General features: G+C 41.4%; 1 protein-coding gene across 2 annotated transcripts in view; it reads left to right on the top strand.

Annotated features, from left to right (window-relative positions):
• The window catches only part of DVL1 (dishevelled segment polarity protein 1), a 62,441-nt gene extending 38,953 nt beyond the window's left edge, over positions 1-23,488 (top strand). Inside the window, exons 5-14 of one of the 2 annotated variants that reach the window (XM_010577408.1) lie at positions 6,013-6,106; positions 7,141-7,210; positions 8,005-8,144; positions 8,468-8,544; positions 9,028-9,095; positions 10,745-10,894; positions 15,752-15,883; positions 16,786-16,953; positions 17,474-17,680; positions 22,782-23,488. In XM_010577408.1, the coding sequence (XP_010575710.1) occupies positions 6,013-6,106; positions 7,141-7,210; positions 8,005-8,144; positions 8,468-8,544; positions 9,028-9,095; positions 10,745-10,894; positions 15,752-15,883; positions 16,786-16,953; positions 17,474-17,680; positions 22,782-23,200 (1,525 nt within the window). In that variant the 3' untranslated portion in view covers positions 23,201-23,488. The remainder of the gene's footprint in view (positions 1-6,012; positions 6,107-7,140; positions 7,211-8,004; positions 8,145-8,467; positions 8,545-9,027; positions 9,096-10,744; positions 10,895-15,751; positions 15,884-16,785; positions 16,954-17,473; positions 17,681-22,781) is intronic. The other variant, XM_010577407.1, reaches the window with a different exon arrangement.
• Positions 23,489-23,992: the final 504 nt, after the last annotated feature.

The raw sequence follows: 23,992 nt of genomic DNA, 5'->3' as shown, positions 1-23,992 counted from the left end.
AGCATTCTTTGAACACTGTCTCTAGAGCTGTTGCTCATCCAAATAAGCCATGAAAATCCATTACAGATTTCTATTAAATGTCAGAGAACAACAAGATTACAGATCTCTGGTGGTTCATAGAGACCTGTGGCTAAAATAAATAAGGTGCAGTGTGATATTCTTAAATTTTAGGTAGAATGGAAACAGCACAGAACAACTAGTCCTGGAGATACTTAAACATGTGCTATGTTTGCAAACAGATTATTAGCTTATTGAACTCAGTGGATCTATTTGGTCTTGCAGTTAATCATAGCTTAAACCTGTTGAAGAGCAGCAGTTCCTTCAAATTCTGTTTAAAGGCTGGGTGTTTCCAAAGGGTTGAAAGGGTAACTAAATGAACATTGAAGATTTGGTCCTGAATTAGTTTCAAGAACTTATTTTGCAGTTGCAGTGAAGTTGCCAACACCTGAAGATACAGAAAATTAGCCTTCTGGATGCTTTGTACTTCACCTGGATATTCATGTGCTTAAAGGGTTGGCAAGATCAGTAGTTAACCTGAATGTACTCTAAGCCTTCCTAAAGCCTTTAGGGCTTCCAGCCCTCCTTCCCTCCCTAAAAAATCAAGCCCACAAAACCAACAACAACCCTGCAGCTGATTTTGTTTCTTGTAAATAAATTAATCATTTCCATGGCAGCAAGATATGCAGTAGGGCAGGATTAGCACAGTCAGGGTGGCCACTGAAGCACATTATACTAGACCCAGCTAGATCTTTCTATATTAATAAAGTAAAGCTTCCTGCGTCTGACCTGAGAAGAAAGAGACTCTTCGAAGCTGCTGCACAGGCCTTTTCCTTTCTAGGCTAGGGCAGAAGCGTTTGGCACGGAGAATAGCTGCCAGGCCAGCTAGTCAGGAAGAACAACTAAATGGAATGCTCCAAGGTATGCTGTTGTGTTACGGTGATGATGTTCTCAAGCAGATGAGAGATTGTGCTGGCAGGGAGAGGTTTTTTTAGAGGCAAATACAGCCAAATAGAACATCCAGCATGCTCCAGATCTGCTGGAGACAGCGGCCTGGGGAAAAAGAGGTTGAAGGGGGTAAGTTTGTTTAATAACAGCTGGTGAACTCTGATGTCAGAACCTGCATTGTAAAGGAGATTGTACAGAGGAGGTCACTGAGAGAAATCAAGTGTGAAGGACGTTACTGTCTTGGAAGTGAAGAGGTTGTAAGGTTGAGGATGCTTTTCTAACTGTGCGTTTGACATTGGTTTATTTTATTTTTAACTAGGAGCAGGGCAGCAGAGTTGGTTGATTTCCAGTCCAAGGAAGTTCTGTTGCATTTAGTTAGAGAGAAAGAATAATTTTTTGTTTCAAAGAGTTAATTTGTTCACAGATATTACAGGACAGTACAGAATCTTTCAAGTAGTGTGAGTGCAATAATTTATTTCCTTTGTTTTCAAAGTATGATATAATTGAACATTAATGTTGTTTGCAGGTAGGTCGTATTTTGAGTACAGGTTGATGTAGGGAGCTCATGGTGAACTTTACAGTAAGAGCCTTATTTCTGTCTTCTGTTAAGCAAATAAAGGTCTAGCAGATATGACATCTGTAGCTGTAGGATTATTGTCAGCAACTTGCAATTAGTATTCTGAGTTCAATGTAACTAAAATAATTCCTGCAAAAAAAATTGATTACGTTTATTTCCAATTTAAGAAATTAACATTAATTCTTTTTAAACTGTATGGATAAGTTTTCTTTAACAAATCGGTACCTTTTTTTCCTTCTTTTGGGGAATGTAGATTGGACAAATTATTATTATTCTTTTTAAAAATCTCTTCTGTGGGATTTATTAGCCTTTCTGTTAGAAGTGCAGTCAGGGTTTTGGCCAGTAGCTAGTGCAGGAAATTAGTAGTTATGATTCCAGATTTGTTTTTCATCTTTGCACTTTATTGTTCCCAAAAGCTCAAATATACCATCTTGTTTTGCTCATCAAATTGTAATAATAACTTTTACTCATTTCTGGGGATACTTCAGAGATCAAAATATTATTCCTCATTAGAATAGGTTTGAGCTGCTATTTAGCATCCAGATACTCCTAGAATATGAGATATGCAGTGTTTATGAATGATTCAGCAAGGATGCATTAAGGCTATGGATTTGAAAGAAATTACAAGAAGACATGATGAAGTGTACCATAGCTACATGAAAATAGATATAGGCTTGACTCCTTTCTAAGAAATTGCAGAGACTGTGAAACCTGATGTTTACAAATATGCTTTCACACAGTGGGGGATTCTTGCTGAAACAAGCTGTCTTGCCTTCTACTTACACATAGGCTTATTAAGGCAACTTAAGTCATTGTCCAGCTTTCCCCAGGAAAGGATGAAAAAAATTGAGTTAAGTGAGCTCTCCGTGTATGGTTTTTCCAGTGTAATAAGTAACATTTTCTAATGTTTATCTGTATAGAAGCCAATGTATAAGCACACAAAAATGTTTCTGCAGCGCCTTCTGATCATCAGTTTTGTGCAACTAATGTGAGAGGCTGTTTTAGCTCAAGTAGTTACTTCTCTGAAATACTGTCCGTCCTCTTGAACTAAACTTGAACTGTGGCTTTTCTAAGGAACTGATTTCCATTCTTCCAGTCTAATGCTGAGTAGAGGGAAAAGGATACTGCAGAAAGAACTTCGCTTTTCACATATTATCATCTGGTAACAGAAGTTCAGATATTTGCCAATACTTTGTTTTTGCTGGTTTAATTTAAAAGAAAAATTCAGAATGTTTGCTGCCTACAGAGGAATGTAAACTTCTGGTCATATATTGAAATTGAATAAATTTTCCAAAGTAGTCTCACCCCCAAGTTGCCAAAGTAAATAGGGAGGGCGAAAGTGAAGAAGAAACAAGATGCTGATATGAACATAAGCTAATTGTTCATACCTTCATCACCTCAGCTGTGCTCTGTCTGCCTTTCTGTGGTCTACTTAGACTTTTCTTCTTTTTTTCCAGTCCATCTTTTTGAACTCATCCCTGATATATCTCTCTAAAGGTTGTAATGAAAGTATTTTTATGTCCTGTATTTGATGGTTGATTAAAATATCCCTTCTAAGGACTCAGAGTCAGAGAGCAATTTCTGTTTTCTAGCTATAGTCATTGCTGGCAAAAGGTATTTTTGTCCAGTCCAATTTTAGAAAATCAGACTAAAAGCTGGAAACAATCATCCTTTGTTTTTCTGAGCAACACCATATTGATGTGCACTAGAGCTGGAGGAAGAAATTGGCATAGCCAGGCAACCTTGGCAGTCAGCAGACCTTATGTGCTGTCTGTGATCAGGAAAAAATATTGACAGAGGAAGTATACTAACATACATTGGAAGGTATTTTTAAGTTGCTTGCTTCTTAGGATGTAAAGTGCGATGAAATAGCACCAGATTACTGCCAGGACTGCTTGAGACAAAGAAATTCAGTGAACTGTCTGCTGAAACTACTGTTCCTACCCCTCATTTCCATAACTTGCTATGCAGATAAAACGCCCATTGTCTGGAAAGTGGAGGAAGAACTTTGCTACTGGGTGAATTCCCATCGTGGTCTCCTGCTGCAGGCAGGTGTGGCTTTCAGTATAGTTTTTCTCTCCATTTTCTTTCTCTGCTATATGAACATTGCTAACTTAAAACTGCTTTTTACAGTAGGCAATGTTAGCCAGAGGCATTACTCCTTTCAGAAACGTAGTAATGGGAAACTGAATAAGTGAAATGATGTGTATGAATTTAATGAACTCTCTTTATCCACAGTAACCATTAGAGGATGCCATTCTAAAAAAGGTTGGTGACAGAAAGTACTGCATACTCCTGAAGTGATGCACACTGGGATAAAGTGAAAAAATATGATGCAGCAGTAGGTGAAATATGTGTATAAACAATGAAAATCAATTGCCTGGATGCTGTGAATGACTTGGAAGTGTGATTGTAGTAGCCAAAAGGACAGATAAAATTTTAAGGTTTTGTCCTTTCTGGTATGGGCTAGCTCAGGTGTCTCCAAAACTAGTGGAAAGTCTTGCCTCATCATGCGAAAGAGCAGGGCTTGACAGAACACCATTGTGTTCTGTCTGCAGCAGGGAATAGAGCCTGTGAGCAGAGGGTTTGTTTGCAGCTTGGAGTGTTGAATTCTTATTCTAATCAGTGGAAGAAGGGCACTCACATCTCTCTCATAGCCTTTGAAGGTATCTTGTTGTTTGACTTGTGTATATGCAGAAAAGTTCCCCCAGTCTTTTGCCTCTTTTCTTTTTGCTGCCCTTCTTAAAAAGCAGGCAGGTTCACTGTGATGTGAGCAACATGCCTTGCCTTTCTTCAAATTCTCCCTAAACTGTTGTGTGGTGGAAAGTTTTAGCTGAATCCTATCAATGAGATGTTCTGAGAGAGGAGAGAAGAATGAAAACAGAGAGGAAATAGGAAGAGGGAGAATATTGGTAGTAAAATGTAAGAGGAGGTTTTTGTGTCAATCTTTGCTAGTACTTTCAAGAAGAGTGGTGAATGTTGAACAAGTCCAATTTTGGGAGCCCTGCATCTGAGACACCTCTTTATTTTTCATGTTGTAAAGGTAAAGCCTCAGAAAACCAGGTGATGTGAGCTGTTTCCACAAACTGAGAATTATCAAAATTTTGATCTCTTTTGAAAATACCACCTCTTGGCTCTTTAAATTAATTTGCCTTGCTGGGAGGGGAAAAAAGGAGTGTGTGAGGTTAACATGCCTGAAATAGTTTTGTGAACTCAAAGAGAATGTCAAGAGATTCACACCCTCTGAGCAGTTCCATCATCTGTAATATTCAGCTCAGTATGGTTGACTAAAACACACCTACTTTATGCAAGATGGGTTTCCCGGTGTGGTGGGTTGTAATCTCATGACAGCAAGCTCCTTTTTGAAGTTGCTCTATCAAGTTTTCCTTGAGGTATTCTAGCATTCCTGCATGTGGCTAGAACTTTGAAGACTGGGACATGGAGACTCGGGAAAAAGACTGGCACTGTTTTCTTTGTGACAGTGCCAGTTCAATTGTTTTGTACAGGGTTGGATTTTTTTTAATCTTGGTTAATGATGGAGCATTACTTTGTCTTTTTTTGCCATTCTTAACATAATAAATAGAGGAGAGATGTCTCTGTGGTGTTACACTGGTATCTCTGAAATCTAGGCTTTGTCCCAGGCTTCTGAAATTAATTTGGGCAAATCCAATCTGTGTCTCAGTCCACTATCTGTAAAATGAGAATGATTAACTTTCCGAACTCTTAGGGGGATCTTAAGGATTTATATGTAGAGAGTGGCACATTTAGGTTCTACAAGTGTGAAGAGCCTGAAAAAAAAACCCACAACAAAATAAAACTAACAGAATATGTAAAGGTAAATGACATTCACTATTCCTCTGCCACTATTTGGTAGTAGCTGTTATCAATTGCTACTTTACTTCATTGAATTCAAGCCCCAGCATTAAGATCCTGGTAACAGGGTAGATAGCAGGAGACGAAAATAACAGGACCATGACAAGACTCACAAAAATGAATATTAAGAGATTCTCCGGGTTGTCTGTTGTTCTCTCAGAGCAGAGATTAATATCATTGTTTAATGTACGATTGTTCTTGGAGCGTGCATTTTTCTTTGATGGGCCTGGAGTCAGGACCACCTTTAAAGTAGTGGAAGATGGCTACTTCTGACCTTTGGGTGGTTAAATCAGGGTGATACACGCTTTTTGAGGTGTGGGTTGCACTCAGTCTTGCTCCCAAAAGAAAGCAAGCCAGTAAATTATACTCTCTAATCCATGCTGTAGTTTAGCTGGTATCTTCTCTGCTCCTAGGCAGAGGCGAAGGTACAGCACATACTGGGATTGAGCAGCAATTCAGCAACAAGCTGAGCGATATGTTGTAAGCTAGCTGATGGTGTCTGTACGATTTACTCTCTCCTGCATTTGTAGGAACCAGCCTTTTTTTTTTGGCAGGGTGCAGAGAAATGCAAATGGCTCAGCTTTACAGAGTTGACATTTGCTCTCAATTTCCCTCAGGTTGAGTAGCTCCACTGAGCAAAGTACTTCATCCCGACTCATACGGAAGCATAAACGCAGGAGGAGGAAACAAAGGATGCGACAGATTGACAGGGTAAGGTTGGCATCATAATTTTCCAAGGAGGTGAACTGTGATTTTTGAGTGTAGCAGGTGAACTAGGAAGGGGTCCAGAACAGGTCTGTGCCCTGTTGAATTCATTGGAAAGGCTCCCTTTGGCTCCAATCTACCATGGACTAAATCTCTAACATTTGAAGTTCTGCAGCTCTAGAGTCAAGACTCTTTTTCTCCTCTCCCTTTCTCCTTTTTACTGTGAAGTGATCGCATTTCTTGTTGTCTCTTTCAAGACCGGCCTCTGCAGGAGAACCTCCATTATGCTACTGGCTGATGTGGGCAAGGGGTGTCTGTGGTGTTAGACATCTGATGTATAAATTGCCGAGACTTCCATTCTGCTGAAAGGAGAAATCTACGTTTAATAGGAAATAGCAAATCTTTTCTCTTGCCCTTTCTGTGCTAGTCCTATGGTGGCAGAGTGAGGATGGTCCAAATGACATATTTCTTGAAGTAAATGTTGTGTTCTCTTATAAATATCAGTCTTCACAGATTAAAGAATGAGTATGCATACATTTTATCACAAGAACTGGAGTAAAGTTTTAGAAGATACTCGATAAGCACGTTTGTATTTCATTTTGGAGGGAGGGAGTGCCTGTCTTCTCACTTCCCGAAGGATCCTGTGTTGTTCGCCCCTCTCTTTAGGGAGGAGCCGTGGATGTAATAATTCACACTACACACTACACCGGGCACTTTAGTATTTAAATGTCTGCCTGTCAGTCATACAGTCAGGAAGCAGAAATGATTCAATGTAAAATTCAGTTGAGAAACCTTAATATAGGAACTGGGTCTGTGTATTTTGTAAACAAATCTTTGGAGAAAGTGCAGATTGTGTTCAGATTTTTTTTCCTTACAGATTCTAAATGAAGAATAATTTTGAGGAGGCCACAATGGTTTCTGGATGCCTTCCAAATGGAAACCTATTAATCACTTCCCAATGAATTAATTCTCAATAGTTATTTTTATTGTCTTATTCTGAGCCATTTAAAACCTTGAGAATTTTCTGTTGTATTTTGCAGTCGTCTTCGTTCAGCAGCATCACCGATTCTACCATGTCCCTAAATATCATCACTGTCACACTCAACATGGGTAAGAGGATAAGCAATGTTTTTTATGATGACTTTCAAGTGATACAGATGTATTTTGTTATGGTGTCGTAGCCTTTGGAGCCATTAGAAAGTTCCTTGATTTGAAAGGATGCCAATTGAACTAAAGGGAATGGCAGCTGAGAGTTGCTACTCTGTTGACTGTGCCTGGATTCCTAGTCCAGTACTGGATAGTTCTGAGCCATTTGCACAAGCAGATCAGTATTCTTCCTGAGAAGCCCAGGGCAGGAGCTGGAACTCCAGGATATGGAGTTCTGCTCTTATTTCTAGAAATGGTAAGGGGTCAGACATTGTTAGGAGCGAGAGCAGAAAGGCACTGGAAGTTTGTATTTCCGCTGTTCATGCGTTTCATTGTTTAGCCAGATAGAAATGTGCAGGACTGCCAATTCAGCACCTTTCAGTAGCACCAGATTCTTCCTGCCACTCTGACATGTGGAAAAAACATTGCCTAATGCTGATCGGGTGCCTAATTTCTAGGTGTAGACATGTCTTTTCAATGTTGTTTCTCTTGCTGATTTTTTGAATGTAACTTTTCCGTGTCCTGTATGAAAAAATAATGTCTTTAGCAGCGTTTCCCTGCTGCCTTTCCCTGAATGTGCCAGGCAGACATACGCCAATAGGATAACCTGAGATAATTGCAAGTCAAACATGGCCCAGCTGATATGTTCAGAGAACTGATTATTCCAGTCTGAAGTAGCCTGGTAATAGCTCTTCACTATTATTCCAATCATTTTGTTTGCTTTTTTCCCCCCCACCCTCCACTTTCTATCTGTATAGAAAAGTATAACTTCCTGGGAATCAGCATTGTAGGACAGAGCAATGACCGGGGTGATGGTGGCATATACATTGGCTCTATTATGAAAGGAGGGGCTGTGGCAGCAGATGGCCGAATTGAACCAGGAGACATGCTTCTGCAGGTTGGTCCGTGTCCGAAAATACATGCTGCTGGCTTGTACATTGGTGGCTCAGCTCAGTCATCCCACCAGATCCATGGACTTAGTAATCAGTTAACAGAATTCATTCACACTCAGAGAAATGTGTCACAAAGACTATTTTCACTTAAATCTATAATTCTTTGAGAACTCTGCTGGATAGTTGATGTGCTCTGAGAAACGATATTTCTGCAGTCGCTCAAAGGAATGGAAACAGTTATAAGGCAAACAAATTTGGAAACAAATAATTAAAATGTCTTTAACTGTGCTGTTGCAAAGCCTGACCTCTGCTTTTTGCAATGTTTCAGGTGAATGATGTCAATTTTGAGAACATGAGCAATGATGACGCAGTACGGGTTTTACGGGAAATAGTCTCCAAACCGGGGTGAGCATATTACAAAATCTCTTGCTACTTATCCTCCATATGTAGTTATTGGTATTGGGCAAACCTCAGAGAAATCAACATTTTGATCTCAATAAACAACCAGTGTGACTGCTGATCTCAGCTCTGAACTGCTCAGTGTAAATGATGAATAGGTGAGACTGGTTCCAATGTACCAGCCAAAGCCAACACAAACTAGGAGTTGCCTCGTTTCAGTAGCACTATTTTTTAATACAATGAGTGTTTTAATATCTCAAGAGCTGATCGTTTGACAGATTTCACCAATAGTGCTCGTGATCTATGCAAAACCAGAAACATCCTGATACTGGTTTGTACTGAAAATACTTTGACAAGCATCTCAAAAGCATTCTCGGATGTACTTGACAACTGTTGGACAGGAATAAGTTTGTTTCAGAGAGTTCATTGTAGCAGTTAAGTCTACAGGGAGGGTTAAGAGTCACCCTTACTTGTCTTCTTTCTTCCTAGACCTATCAGCCTAACAGTAGCCAAATGCTGGGACCCTACTCCCAGGAGTTATTTCACCATCCCCAGGGGTGAGTACATATTTGTGGTCTTTGGTAGGTTCATGTGGAGCCCTCAAGGTCTAGAATATTTTCAGCTATTTTGGCATCTAACAGATTTCCGTTCCCTACAAGTTTGATACTTTTAAGTTTGGTTGTATTGTTTATGTTTTGTTTTGGGAGGCAGGGGTTTAAGATACTCCTTCTGAGACTCCAGTGCCCAGTGAATTCATGGGAGTTTTTCTTTTGATTTACATGGCTTTGGATCAAGCTCTTAACCTTTTGGTGGGTATATCCTCGTGATCTTAACCTTTCAATTGGTAGAAAGTTTGGAGGATAAGTATACTTAAGTGCTAAAAAGACTCATTTTGTCACATGTACACTTCTTAGGAAGAATTGAAACTGAGTATTTTTAAAATTTGAGGCAAACAACATTGTTTCATATTCATAAAACCTCTTGAAAATGACCTAGTTTTAAAACTTCTGGTTTAATAAACCTGTCAGTAGTGATAAAAGATCAGTGCTCATGTGACAAACACAGCTGCCTCCTACTGGTGAGCGCTATGCTTATGATACTGAAACCAGCTTGTTACCAGTCCTCCTAAGAAGATGAGGATAGCATTGTCCATTGAAATTAATGCAAAAGACTCGTGCAGACTACGGGAGCTCACTCAGTGAAATCCTTAAGGAACACCAGCATAATCAAAAGAAAAATCCCACAGATCACATCAGATTTGCTACAGGGAGAGCTTGTGTATCAGTTAGTCCTTTGTTCAGCGAAGGTGCATGCGTTATTATCCAAGGCAAACAGCAATGTATCTATTGTAGGCTAAACTGGTTGCAATAATGTGTGGGATATTTTATGGAAATATCTAACATAGGCAGAGCTCTTTTACATAATTTCCGGTTTTAAGGCAATGGAACAACAGCCACTATAATTCGGAAGAAAGAAGTAATCCAGATTATGGGGAAAATAGAGTTTTATTCTCAGCTTTAAAAATTACGTGCTATGTGGCTCTTCTTAAGGTCTGAGTGTGTGTAATTTTCACTCTTCTCTGACACCAGTCTCTTCAAATGGTCTTTATATGTCTTGTCTATTTATTTTGCAAGACTGTTCCAGTCCTAAAAAGTTTCATTATGGCTGCTGAAAACACTGAGAGGGGAATTCCATGATGCCTCATCTCTCCAAATACAGAGCTCTAGAGTTACTGTTCTGATTCACCTTCAGCAGAAGATTCACCTTCTGTCTGAGTGGTTATTTTGGATCCAAGACCCTTAGAAGTAGGGAGAGATCTTCCTGTTGGCTGGGACAAAGCATTTGGTAGTACTTCACATCATAGCAAAATGAGAATCTCTATCTCACTGTATAGAATGATAGTGAAATATTATTACTAGACTGGTAGCTTCTTTCCTACAAGGGGAAATATTTCACTCCTACTGCAGTTACAGGAACAGGAGTGTCATGATTTTATCCTGTTAGACTGGTGCGGCAATTGCTAGAGGAAACCAGCTACTGCTGGCAAGGTGCTTTTTGTTCCCTTGTGCTGTGGCTGTCTCAGTTGTGCTATCAGAATGGCAAGAACTTGCGCAACCCTAAAAAAATGCCTTCTTACTCTAGGTCTTAGTGTTTACTGCAAATGTGATTCCATTTGTCTTTTTCTCCCTTTCTGGTTGTTTTGCAGCTGAACCAGTGAGGCCAATTGACCCTGCAGCGTGGATCTCTCATACCACAGCCATGACGGGAGCGTACCCCCGTTACGGTATGAGCCCCTCCATGAGCATCACCACATCTACCAGCTCCTCACTAACAAGCTCAATTCCCGATTCGGAAAGTAAGTCACACTGCGGCCAGCACAGGGCAGGCGTCTTCTGCTCGGGGCCAGCAGTGCAGAGCTGTGCGCAAAACCGACCCCAGCCACAAGCACGATGAAAACGACAGCCGCCACAGAACTCTTGAATGCTTTCTTAAATTTGTAATTCTTATGGGGAGCATAAAACTTTTTTCCAAAGGTCAGAAGTTAATGCAGTGGTGTTTTGCCAGGTTTCACATTCAGGAAAAGGTGGCTTCTAATCCCTTTTAAAGTTACAAGGCAGGCCTCCTATCCCCTCAGACGAATGTGAGAGCTTCCTCCTTGCACTTGACTGTTTTTTAATAAATTTAAATAATTTACTTCAGGTAGATGTCACTGGATAATAATGTTAGTGTATCATTTAGGAAATCTTCCACTGATACTCGCATATCCTTCTTTTATACTTTTTTATACTTCTAGAATTTATTGAACAAGGAAAAAAAAGATGTAATGTCCCACGTGAAATTATGGTTAGAGCTCAGCCTTCTTTCCTGATTTGTCTATCTGTGGCAGTCTCTAAACTAGTCGTATCCATGTAACCAACAAGTTGTCATGATTCCTTATCTTGGAAAGTTTTTTTAAAGAATATAAACTCTTCCTTTCTTTTACTCTTCCTTTGCTTTCTGATGTTAGCGTGGGATAAAAGCTAGTTTGAAATACATGGCAGTAAGGCAAGCCAAATAAATGAGGAACATGTGTTTCTGAGAACACTGTCCACTGAAGTCCTAGTTCAGGAACGTGTTCATATTTAAAAGAGCACTTCTGTTTACTTGATGTGAAAGTTTTGAGGTACTTTACACCTCATTCGTATGTGTTTGTTTCCTGTAATATTAATATGGAAGAATTTCTCTAGAGATGCAACCTTTCTATCAAATTTGTTCATCTGTAGCAAGGAGATTTATTATATTTGTTTATACACACATAGAAATCTTGAAGTAGCTTTAAAGTTCTGAGGAGATTATCTCATTTGTGGAACAATGCTACCTCAGTATGCATTTATTGAAAGCCAGATAAATATTACATGTTAACAAGGGATGCTTAAGTGTCTGCTAGATCTGGAGTCTAAATTTAGGACTGAATAACTTTTTTTTCATTTTATAAGATTTTTCCAGAGAGAAAGGGAGGATATCATTTAGAAAAAACAACAAAACAAACAAAAAAACAACACTTTGAGGATTTTAAAGACCAATGCGGTCTTTTTGAGGATTTTAAAGACTAGTGACAGAATCTTCCCTGGAGAAATGCATGGCTGAAGCATGAAAGTTGCATTTGCAGGGACCAGTTAAGTCCTATCAGACCACGTAGGTGTCTGCCTCTTTTTCTTCTACCCTCTCTCAGATTTTATAAGCACAAAGTTCCTGGAATTACACCTCACATTGAATTGAAAGGGCAGTTATCCTTTTTGTAGGTGTAATAGCTCAGTGCCTTTTTAGATAGTAGGCAGCACCACTGATGGGGAAATACATCCGCAGTAGAAAGCAAGTGAACCGCTTACCTGATGACTGCTTTATCTTGAGATGTGTTTTCAGCCTTACAGGTACTAAGATTGCTGGAATCAAATGTATCTGCTGATTGCTGTCAAACAACAAGAGTCTGTTACTCTGCATTCCTCTTGAACTATTCATGTATCGTGTGCCTTGATATATAGTGATGTGATTGGGAAGTGTGGAACACAGATGCCTTCTCAATCATACTTTTAAAATAAAGGTTATTTGGGAGCAGAACCACGTTTCTGGAGACAGCTTCTCATTTCTATGCCAGTGACTTACAGTGTTTCCCGAATGCAAGAAAACACGGAGTACCCCTGACCTTTTTTGTGACCTTCTGCTTAACACTCCTTCCTTCAGTTGAGTCCTGTTATCCCCCCTCCCCAAACACGGCAGGCAGCACCTCAGGGCCCTAGGTACAAAGAGTACCTGTTGTGTGAACCTCTTTGGCAGGAAAGACAAAGTCGGGGAGGAACGGAGGAGGAAAGAGGCGAGGAGAGACTGCGCATTGACATCTCAAAGAAAGAAGAGCTTCATGCAAAATGGGGCTTTCTAACTTTTCATGTTCCAGTGCAAGATTCTCTGTTTCATTTCCTCTGAGGCTAGAGTCACTAGTATTTGAAGCGAATATAGTATCTGTTCTACAGTATCTCCTGTGAAAGTGGAAGCAGTGAATTAACGCAGTCATCTTAGACAAGTCTATTTCATGGTTCCTTGGTTTAAGTATTGTGACTGTCTGCTGTTTTACTCTGTATAGCGAGGCCAGGATAATGTAAATGGACTGAATAACTCCTTTCCTTCTGACTAGCATTCCTTTGCTCTCTAGCCTCTGGATCAAAAGTGAAGTTCTGATATCTGAAGCATTTGCACAGCCACCATCATATTGGTGCTAGTGATTAAAGTAGCTGAGATTTTGGGGCCATGCAAATCACCACCACACAGTAGGAATTATTCTGTGTTAGCTCTTTATTTTCTCAGGTGCATTTCTTCAGAAACTGGACTATGCAAACCAAGGCAGACTGAGGTGCTTCATAGTAATTATTGCTTTAAAAAGTATCTTGTTCTCCAGCAGTGTTCTGGCTGATGCAGGAGAATATTCTCTCACAGTGGTTTCTGAGTGTTGGACTTGCTGCCTCAGTCAGTGCAAACTCTGCTCCTCGTTTACTCTGCTAAAGGTAGATTTTTCCAGCCCCTCTTCTGCCACTACAGGACCCCTTTCTGCAAAGTAGTGTTGACCCATTCCATGAGATTAACGTCAAGTGTTTCAATGTTTCTCGAAGGTCTTGCTGTTTCAAAATGCAGTCTACTGACATTGTTGGAAGGTTCTCTTTTTCTCTTGCATGGACTTCAGAGGATTTTGAATTGAGACTTCAAACTATTTCTGCTTAATAGTATTCAGCCTGAGGTACTGCGGGCCTTTTTGTTTGGGCAAATGTGTACTTCCTTACTCAAATAAGGATACAAGGAAGTGGTGATATTACATGCGGTAGGACTTTGCTTTCCTGGAGTATACACCTCTTTTATTACCAGGATCTGCTAATGGGAAAAAAATGCCACTCAAAACTGATAACCAAAGCCCTGAGAAAGAGCTTTGTGGTAGATCTAGTTCCCCAGAAAGGACTTACTGTCTGTGCTCTTCCTCAGATTTGCACGTACCTGTAAAGGTGGTCAGGTAGTCAGGCCTACAGTTGACTTGAGTTCAGACCAAAGTGGGTGCATTTTAGATGCATCTTAGAATTTTTCTTATTTGTACAGCAACTAGCAGACCTAGAAAATATTGATCATCATTTGGCCAGTGTTGTTCTTTATACGCAGATCGCGGGTCTCCAAGAAAATACAATTTATTGCTCCCCACAAACTTTACTTGAATATTGGTTTATTGGTTTTTTTCCCTCCAAACAAACATGCTGCTTTTTGCCACTAACCAAACTAACTTAAAGCAAAAGCAAAATTTCAGTGTTTATTCAAACTTTGTAAGTATTGAAGCCGCATGCATAGCTGGTCTGGGATATTTTCATGCATATTAGCAGTGCATGTGCTGAAAGAAGCATTTTCAGTTTTCATTGTTTCATGCTTGTTGTACCTTTTATCAAAATATTGGGTTGCTGGAAAAAACCAAAATTGGTTCCCTTGTGCTTTTGAAAGGTGGGTGATATGGGGAGCTGGGAGAAGGGAGGGGAGGAGGGTTCCTGAATTCCTGCTGGAGAAGGGTCTGAACTACAAACACAGGACGCACATGCTCAACATGAATTTTCTAGGGCTGAGAAGACGTGGGAGCAGGAAGGAGGACTGGGTGCTGTATCCAAAGAATATAGTTGTCTTATATATAAACAGGATGATTGAGTTCTGCACAGAACACAAGAAGGCTGATAGACTCTTGGACCCAGATTCACCCCACTGGGCTTTCAATATTAGATGCCACTTTGCCTCTATGTACGGTAGAGAAAGAGTTTCTAAAGGAACTAGACTCCTACGGTAGGCACCTCAGTTCAGCAGGGTGAATCTCAGCCCTGTTGTTCTGGTTTTATTATAAAAATTCATCGGGAAAGTATGAAGCTTCCGGTGAGCCAGGTCTGCCCATAAGAGTGTGTGAAGTATGAACAGAGCAGTGATGGCTGCTGAGGCATTTGGGAGTAGCGTTTTTTAAAGTGTTCTGCAAGAAAGGTGCAGGGCAAAGTAATGCTGGGTTAAATGACATGTTAACTTTTAAGGCTGGCATCATTGGGATCCTGGAAAGTTTTGGGGTTTTTTGGTTTTTTTTTTTTTTAAGGAAACCACCAGCTTTTATCCTGATGATGGAAGCTTTCTTTTCTAATTTCAATTCTCCGCAATTATGCTGATGTCCAAATCTTAAGAAAACAAATGGACATTGATTGAGACATGGTCATCATCATCTTTGTCCATGCAGATGGATATTATTCCTGACAATTAAACTGAAAGTTAAAGAACAAGCCAAAAAAACTTTTCCTACAGAGTTTTGCATACAGTGCACTGAACTGTTGGGTGGGTAGGGGCTGTTCATGGCAAATTGAAATGGAAAGCAATGGTCGCAGAACTCCTTGAGTTTCCTTTTCTGCAAATCTCAATGCAGTGTGGAATGAAAGAGTGCAGTGCTGGTAGGGACTCAGAATCTCAGTGACTAAACTGGCTGCACTGAGCACAATCTCTGAAAAATTGGTACGAATGCTATAATTTATGCCATTGATGAGGGTGCATTTGGGACCCTTTGTGTCTTTTTTTGCATCTGTTGGTAAAGCTGTGTCTTGGAACATTTCATCCAAATTGGGAGCTGAGAAGTTCCTTTTCAGACTCGGTTCATTTCAAAGAAGCATGTAACCTTTCTTCCTTTTAGAATTAGAAGAATCTCCCTTAACTGTGAAGAGTGACATGGCTACTATTGTCAAGGTTATGCAGCTACCAGACTCAGGCCTTGAAATTCGGGACAGGATGTGGTTAAAAATTACCATCTCCAATGCAGTGATAGGTAAGCAGATCAAAGGAATGCTGAGGAAAAAAACCCAGTGGCTTTTTGGAAATAGGCAGAAGAAACTATCTTTATATGAGCTCCCCACCCCCCCCCACCCCCGATCTATTATCTCTTATAGTCCCTTGACTTGGTATTTGTGAACAACTCTAAGTGTGACAGGAGATATCTAATAGCTCTTGTTTGAGCCTGGACAGCCCAAAATACTGCACGTTTCTTATGCCCCCACACAGCTGGTTCTTAACTCTTGTTATATCTCAGGTTTTCCATGTAAGTACTTGTGGCTCTAGCAATCTGCCCAAGTTCAGCAGAGCAACAATCCTTGTAATTCCAGTTCCACACAGCCACACAACCTGAATAAAGCATCTTAATTACATTTAAAATTACCACAACTAGTCTACCTTTGATTATGACTGTCTTGTGAGCTCAACTGTGCTAACATTTAGTCAATCTAGGTTGTAGTTACTTTTTGCTGAGAAAGGGATTGGAACCTGGGTCTTTTGACAAGGGTTGCCCCTTGACAAAGATGACTCTCCCAGTCACTTCTGTTCTGTAAATCCTGTGTCATTTTCATTACTGCAACTCAGAAGGGGTTGAACAGTATAACTATAAAATTTTCTCTGTGTGTATTTGGTGTCACTGTTAATGTAGTGTTCAACTGGGTGCAAGATAATTCTTTGCTTGCTTTATTGATGTTTGGTGGTAACTAATTTAGCAGTTAGGCTGAGTTGTGAAAATAACATTTTGAGCTCTTTGCAGCAAGATTGTTACATATTCATATTTGCATTCAGTACCTAGCACGGTAGTACTAGTGGGCTATGTGATAATGTGAAGATTAAAAACCAAAAAAGGTCAATTTGGCTAGGATGATCCTGTGTCTCCTCTTCCTGTTCTCATTTTAGGAGCAGATGTGGTTGACTGGCTTTACACACATGTGGAAGGCTTCAAAGACCGACGGGAGGCTAGAAAATACGCCAGCAGCATGTTAAAACATGGCTACCTCAGGCACACTGTGAACAAAATCACCTTCTCAGAACAGTGCTATTATGTCTTTGGAGACCTCTGTGGCAGTAAGTTCCCCATCTGTGAAGGGCAAGGCTGCATGTGTGTTGTCTCTTCTGTGCTCACAGGATGCACAGAGGAGAGTCCTGTAGGATTTCACAAGTGGGTATTTCGGAACAGGCTGTTATTCTGAAGTTGTATGACAAGTGGTTGATGCTTCCTGTTAGACCAAGCAATTAGACCACTTGGAAGAGCAGGATGAACTCATCAAATAAGGCATTGCACTGAGGCTGAAGAAAGCGGGGTTTATTTCTGGTGATGCCACGGACTTCCTGCTTGTCAGTCAACTCAGTTTCCAATCTGTAAAATGGGAATGATTCCTCCTTGACTTTCGGAAATTCTGCAAAGGTACCTTGGTGCTCACTGGTAAATACTGATGTCTGCCCTACCATGTGTGGTATTTAAAATGAACTCGGGGAGGAGTCCCTCTAGTCCCTCACCACACTAGGTGCTGTGTCAGCCGTTATTAATATGCAGGAGTCAGCTGCTAGGTAAGAACACAGTCTTGACCTTTTCTCTCTTTTCCAGATATGGCTGCACTGAACCTTAACAATGGTTCTAGCGGAGCCTCGGATCAGGATACCCTTGCTCCGCTTCCACATCCTGCTGCTCCCTGGCCATTAGGCCAAGGATACCCATATCAGTATCCTCTGCCCCCTCCATGTTTTCCACCAGCATACCAAGACCCAGGCTTTAGCTATGGTAGTGGCAGTGCAGGGAGCCAGCAAAGTGAAGGTAAGATGGTTAATCTGGTACTTATTTCTATAGCTGTCATTATCCCTAACCATTTGCTTGAGTTCCTTTGTACTGTCTGTGCTCCTGTCTTGTGGTTTTGTATGCTACCTGCATGGATTTGGTGCAACTGCACTTAATCAAAACTGTGTATGTGATGGAGTGGGTTAGCCTTTCAGCTCTGTATTGAAACTGCCAGCGATGTTTTCACTGAGTCAGTAGAATAGAATAGAATACATGCTGTTTATCATTATGCTGTAGTTCTGTACCCCATGCAAAATGCCAGTGGGGAACTAGAGCCAAGCTGTTTGTCATGTCCATGGTGGCATGGGCATCTGTACTTTTCTTACCCAACAGCACCACACGGTAAACTACTGCTTAGATAAGGCTGATCAGGCCAACATTAATGACTCAGTTGTCCACCCTGTTAAAACAGATAAACTATTGCCCCCCTTTTTAGAGGTCAGAGCCATTGCCAACAGTGGGGCTGCAGCTGCTTGATATTGCTAGAAATTAGGCCATTTCGTTGCTGATGGAACAGGGATTAGAACCAAGGTGCTCTTGGCTTTCCCTTCAATGCTCAGTACAAAAGGAAAATCACTCTTTGCTTGTGTGAAACAGGCGTGAGGTGGCCAGCCAGATGGTTTACAGGGCTGAAACACTGCTCACAGGGAGGAGAGTCTCTTTTGTAATATATGACAGGGAAAAAAAAGATAATACTGCATGGATTAAAAACCTGACCTCCTCCTTTCCTGCGCCAGGATAATTTTGTGGTTCATTTTTAAACCTTAATAAATACAAATTATGTATCTTTCGGCTGTACAGATTTTTTTTTTTTTAAATCACTTCCAGAGTGAGTTTTGCTTTTGGAAATGCTGCCAGTAAAGAAAGGGTGAGGATTCTCTGTGTTTTTGTGGGGAACATCCTGTAACTTGGATGTAACTTCTTGTTTACCATAGCCAGTTAGATTTTGCAAAATTGCACAAAAGAATTTCATAACAGGAACTTGCTCACCAGATTTTAGCACTATTGCTTCCCACCTTATCTGAAAATAAGAAGTGTCTGTGAGGAAGCTCATGGTGGTATCCTTGTTTTAGAACTGAAAGCTGATTGTGCTGGAAAGAATGCGATTATTTTTTTTGGCAGCTGGTTCTGTGGGCAGTAGAATATTAGATCTTTGCTGCTGGAATAGGAAAGGTATGGTATTTTATCCATGCGACCTGTGTTACTGGCTAAAGAGAGCCTTATGAAAGGCGCCAAGGTGTTTAATTTTGAAGGGTTTCAACACTTTCCTTGTTCTTCTTTTGGAAACTACACTTCTGTGTTGTTTCTTGTTTTGTAACTGTTATTCCCTTGTTTTGTTCTGAGCAAGCATTAGACTGAAGGATTCATAGAGGAATGGCTGACTCTAGGGGATTGGTAAGCTTCAAATGCCTCCATAATAATAATGAATTCACAGCATGATCATTTAGACTCTTGTGACCCAAATGTTTAGCTGTACTTTTTTTTTCTTTTTTTTTTTTTTTTTTTTTTAATTGTCCTGGACACACAACCTGTCTCAATGCACAGTAGTCCAATAGCGTGGCATTAGCATATCAACCTGTCTGGCCCCTGTGTGACTATGCTGCAGCAGCTACAGAGGGAATGGCATCAGATACCTCACTGTCAGCTCAGATGGGAAAATCCTATCACCAGTCTCTTCGCTGTTCTTCATAAAATAAATAAATAATCCCAGCTCCTAATTTATTAGTCTGATGTCAGCCATATGGATTAGATTTATTTACCAGTGCCCTTCCACTGCTCATTTACCGAAAGACACTTGAGCACTGTCCAGATGTCTCAGGCAGGTAAGAGTACTGGGACACAGGGCTGCATTGGTCACTCTCAATATAGAGTGTTAGAACTGGGTTTCTTCTGAAGTCTCTCTTTTATGTGCGAAGTTAGATCGTAACTGAATTCATCTGGTGAACAAGAGCACTGCTCCAGAGCCCAGTGAATGTCACGTTTTTGAGATGAATGCAGTGTATTTGCTGATGATTACAGACAAAAGCCTAAGATTTGGGTCAAGAGACAGACTGAGACTGTGTTCTGGCAGGCAACAAAGGGGAAGGGAGATCTAGCAAAGTTTTATGTGATGTTGCAGTTCTGTTCAGGGCTCTGTTCCAATTTAGGTTGCTGCTTGCTTCATCTGAGCCACATCATCTGTCCCTGCTTGTGGTACCCAGGGCTTAGGTTATTTTTAAAGGCTTGGACAGGTTTGCTGTAGGGAATGGCACTGGTGTGAGGACCAGCTCCTCTGCAAAACATCATCTCTGTTACCATAGTGTTTAGGTTAAAGTCACATCCCTGTTCTGGTAGATGCTCGCTATACAGATGGATAGTGAGAGATCATCAGGTTACAGTCTGAAGAGATGAAAGAAGTAGGAAGGATGGATTTGTTCAAGCTCAGAGGATGTCAGTTGTTGAGACAGGACCAATAGAAGGGTCTTCAGAGCCTCTCTACACTGTTTCTGGATGCTCTCCTGCCCCTGTCCAGGAGGATTCATGTGGAAACTTCTGTTCCCATGAAATGAAGTATTGAGGCAGCTGGAGTCTCTGTGGCTTTAGGAGGTGGAAGTTTGGTGTCCAGCAGTAATAGAGAGTGAAGGCTGATAGTATGTTGTGCCAATGCAGAGTGCAGCTTTTCTAGGCATTTGAAATGCAGATTCTTTAAATCCATTTTATGACACTTAGGTTTAAAGTTGGCCTTAGATGGAAACAAACACTGCTGTGGTTGTGTCAAGTTAACAGCATTTCACACCTCAGCCTTAGGTTGGGCTGCACGTCTCCAAGACAGGCCAGTCCCCAGCTGCCAAGAAGGTGATGCTCTCATTAGTTTGCGTTTAAACTCAAGGCTTAGAAGGAGTTTCTGATTGTGTGTTCTGTGACAGGATTTAAAGGCATGTAAGGCAGAGAGTGAACCTCAGCATGACCAGAGGAGAACGGCTGTGCTGATGATGATTATTCTTAGATAAGACTGGTGTAATGGTAGATGGTTTCTCTATTTTCTTTCTGCCATGTAATCAGCTTGGAGTGCAGCTGCAGAAAGCCAGGTTCTTCTGAGATAAGTCTGCATTAACCGCTTGACCTCTTGGAGTCTTGGCAGATCAGCTAGACCTGGTACTCTGGATATACTGAAGTCTGGAGTAGCAAGGTGATGGATTGCCACAAGGCAGTCTCAGTCCTACTGACTGTGGAAGACCTCTCAAGATCAGTAATAAATGCTTTCAGTGCAGCTTTCTTTCTCCCCTGCATGATCTTTACTCAGCCACAAGCTATGGAACTGGCAATGAATTCTTGTGAATAGGGAGCTTGCATCAAAGAATAATGGCTTTGGTAAGGTTAGCAGGGTTTGGATGGGTAGCAACAGAAGGTTGGATGGGTAGCAACAGAATGTGTCGTGAGATAAAGGCAGAGGCATATTAGCTGTGGAAGGGTTAAAATCAAATGTCAATTTTCTTCCACTGTGAACAGTGTGCCACACTGGAGAGCTTACAAAGATGCTTCTTGGAGATAATCTTTATGTTCTTCGGCGCAAAGGCTGTAACAGTCAACCTGCTAACAAGTAGTTTCTCCTGTCTTATTTGTTTTTACAAGATTGTTATGAAACATTTGAAATGACAGCTCAGGGAGTACCTTACCTCTTCAAAAACCTCACCTTAATGAATCCTTGTAGTATTTCATGGAGGCAGCTGAACCCATGTTAATATCTCCATTTACAGATGGAAGAAAACTGAGGCACAAAGCAGGACAGTGTTTTTCCCAGAGCAGAGAAGAGCCGATAGGGGTTACAATCGGCAAACACCACTTCAGAGTCCCAGGCTCAGAATACTAACTTCAAGTCCAGTGATTTTATATTCTGTGTTTTCCATCTATCCCCAGCTTTTCTTGCACTCTGCAGGGGAATCTAGGCTTTCCACTGTACACACCAGGTCAGTCTAGTTTTCCCGTCTCTTCTATTTGCCTGCTCTAAACATCAGCTGGAGCAGACAGAAGTTGATGATCATCTGTAGTTCAGGAAAGGAGCAGCTCAGAATCATTCTGTTTTTCCCATTTCAGTGACCCCGGTGGCTCATTCAGACTCAAAAGCTGGTCCTCTATTCTGCTGGCTGGGGATCCTTTTTGGGAAGACAATCTTGCGCTAAGATGGCATGAACTTAATGAGATATTCTGTGGGTTGGTTCGTTGGGATTTTTTAAAGAATAATTAACTTGGAAATGTGTGCTGACATCATCCTAGCCTGTCTCTCAGAGGTAACAGATAGGTAACAGAGCATGACCTTCAACTTGAATGTAAAATCAGTTCTGAAGTTTAGTGAAGCTTGTATGTAGCAACGACTCGGCTTACGCACCAGCAGCAGTCCTTTGTTCTTCCAAGTTGATTTAGTGGCCTCCGCTAGGAACATCCTGCATGCTATTGATTCGTCGTAGAGCAGTTCAACTAATAACTGGTTTTGGAAGAATTCTCCAACCCCAGAACACTGTAGCGATGAATTTTAAAAGAATCTACGTGCTGAAGCCAGCAAAAGGACATCTGTTAACTTCAGGTGATTTGGCCCTGGGTGCGAGTACGCCCAGTGTGACCAAGGATGACAGAGAAGGCAAATGAGTTTCTTTCTGAAACGTTTTTGCTGATAGAAGATAGCAAAGACAGAGACAGTTACAATTCGATTGAAGCTCGTTTGCTTGAGTCAAACCCCAAATGCCTGCTTCTTCCTTCTGTTTTTGTTCCTCCCCTCCCTCCAGTCAGTCGGGCGGCAGCAGAGCAGATGGCTTTCAGCCCGTAGTTGTAGGCTAGCTGCTGCTTTCACTGTGCAAGCTCTAAGGTGTCTACGTGTACCTGTGCATGGCACAACCTTGTCGGCTTTGTCCTACCGGTTGTCATCGCTAAATCCCATAAGCCACCAACAGCACGTTCAGGCCTGGTTTTGTCATCGTTGTCGCCATTACAATGGTCATACCCGGATCTGTGGGTTTTGGTAGGAGCTGGTGTGGGAGACGGCAGCGGGACGTTGAGCTAATCCTGCTTTTTTTTCTGTCTGTCCTTTTTCACCGGCGGCCTTTAGGAAGCAAAAGCAGCGGCTCGAACCGAAGCAACAGCGAGAACAGCAGGAGAGCTCTTGGCAGAGAGAAGGACCGCAAGTCGGCTGGCAGCGGCAGCGAGTCTGACCACACCGCCCGCAGCGGCGGCGGCGCCAGCGTCGTGCGTCGGGAGAGGCCCGTCAGCCAGCTCAGCCACCGAAGCCACGTCTCTGCCACCCACAGCGAGAGAAGCCACCACAGCCAGCATTCTTACGGGCCTCCAGGAGTCCCACCCCTCTACAATCTCCCCAAGCTGGGCTCCAAAGTCTACGGGACGAGCGGACCCCCCGGAGGACCCCCCGTGAGGGAACTGAGCTCTGTTCCTCCGGAGCTGACGGGGAGCCGGCAGTCCTTCCAGAAGGCTATGGGCAACCCTTGTGAATTCTTTGTCGACATCATGTGAGAGGAAGTGCCTTCAGACTCTGCTTGGGGAACGGCCGGGGAGGGGATTGTTCTGGGGGTGGGCGAGCAGTTTTGGTCATTGTCGAACACTTCACGGAAGAAACTCGGCTGTCTTGCATGTCACACCTTCCTGGTTTGCAATTGCGTTGCAGAAAAATCAACAAAACGAAACAAAAAATACAAAAAAAACCCCCCACAAAACCGAATGACAACAACAACAAAAATCTCCTGGGGTTGTTAAATATCAGCAAATCGATGGCATCTTTTCTTTATCCTTTCTTTTTTTTTTTTTTTTTTTCCCCTCCCCTCTTGTTTTTGATTGTGAATGGCTGGTGTATATTCACATCTTAATAAGCTTTGGTAATTGTGGCGCCTACTTAAAATGCAATTAGTGTATCTTTTTGGCTGATTCAAGGACAATTATTTCACATAACAGTGAATATTTCACTTCTAAATTTCCAATAATGCATAGTAGCACTTTTATTTTTCCCTGCTTTTTCTCTTACAAGGAAAAAATGACCGTTGGCTAGTATCTGTGATACTGCCTTGTAATGATGTTTCTTGGATGCATCAGTCAGCACTCTAAGCAGACATGGCACCCGCAAGTGTACAGACAACACATGCTTGGAAAGGAGCAGGCTCAAACCAATTCCTAGCAGAAGGCAAAGTTGTGGCTACCTTCTTCTGCTGACTAGGGAGTATAAATAAATCAATCTTTCTTTCTTTTTTTTTTTTAGATATTATTCTATCAAGGGAGTGGTGGAGTCTTGCTACTGTATGTGTTCATTGTGCA

Source organism: Haliaeetus leucocephalus, unplaced genomic scaffold, assembly GCF_000737465.1.
Source record: "Haliaeetus leucocephalus isolate CR32 unplaced genomic scaffold, Haliaeetus_leucocephalus-4.0 Scaffold556, whole genome shotgun sequence".
Taxonomy (NCBI): Eukaryota; Metazoa; Chordata; class Aves; order Accipitriformes; family Accipitridae; genus Haliaeetus; species Haliaeetus leucocephalus.
The sequence above is the reverse complement of the archived record's forward strand: the minus strand, read 5'-3'. Positions and strand labels throughout refer to the sequence as shown.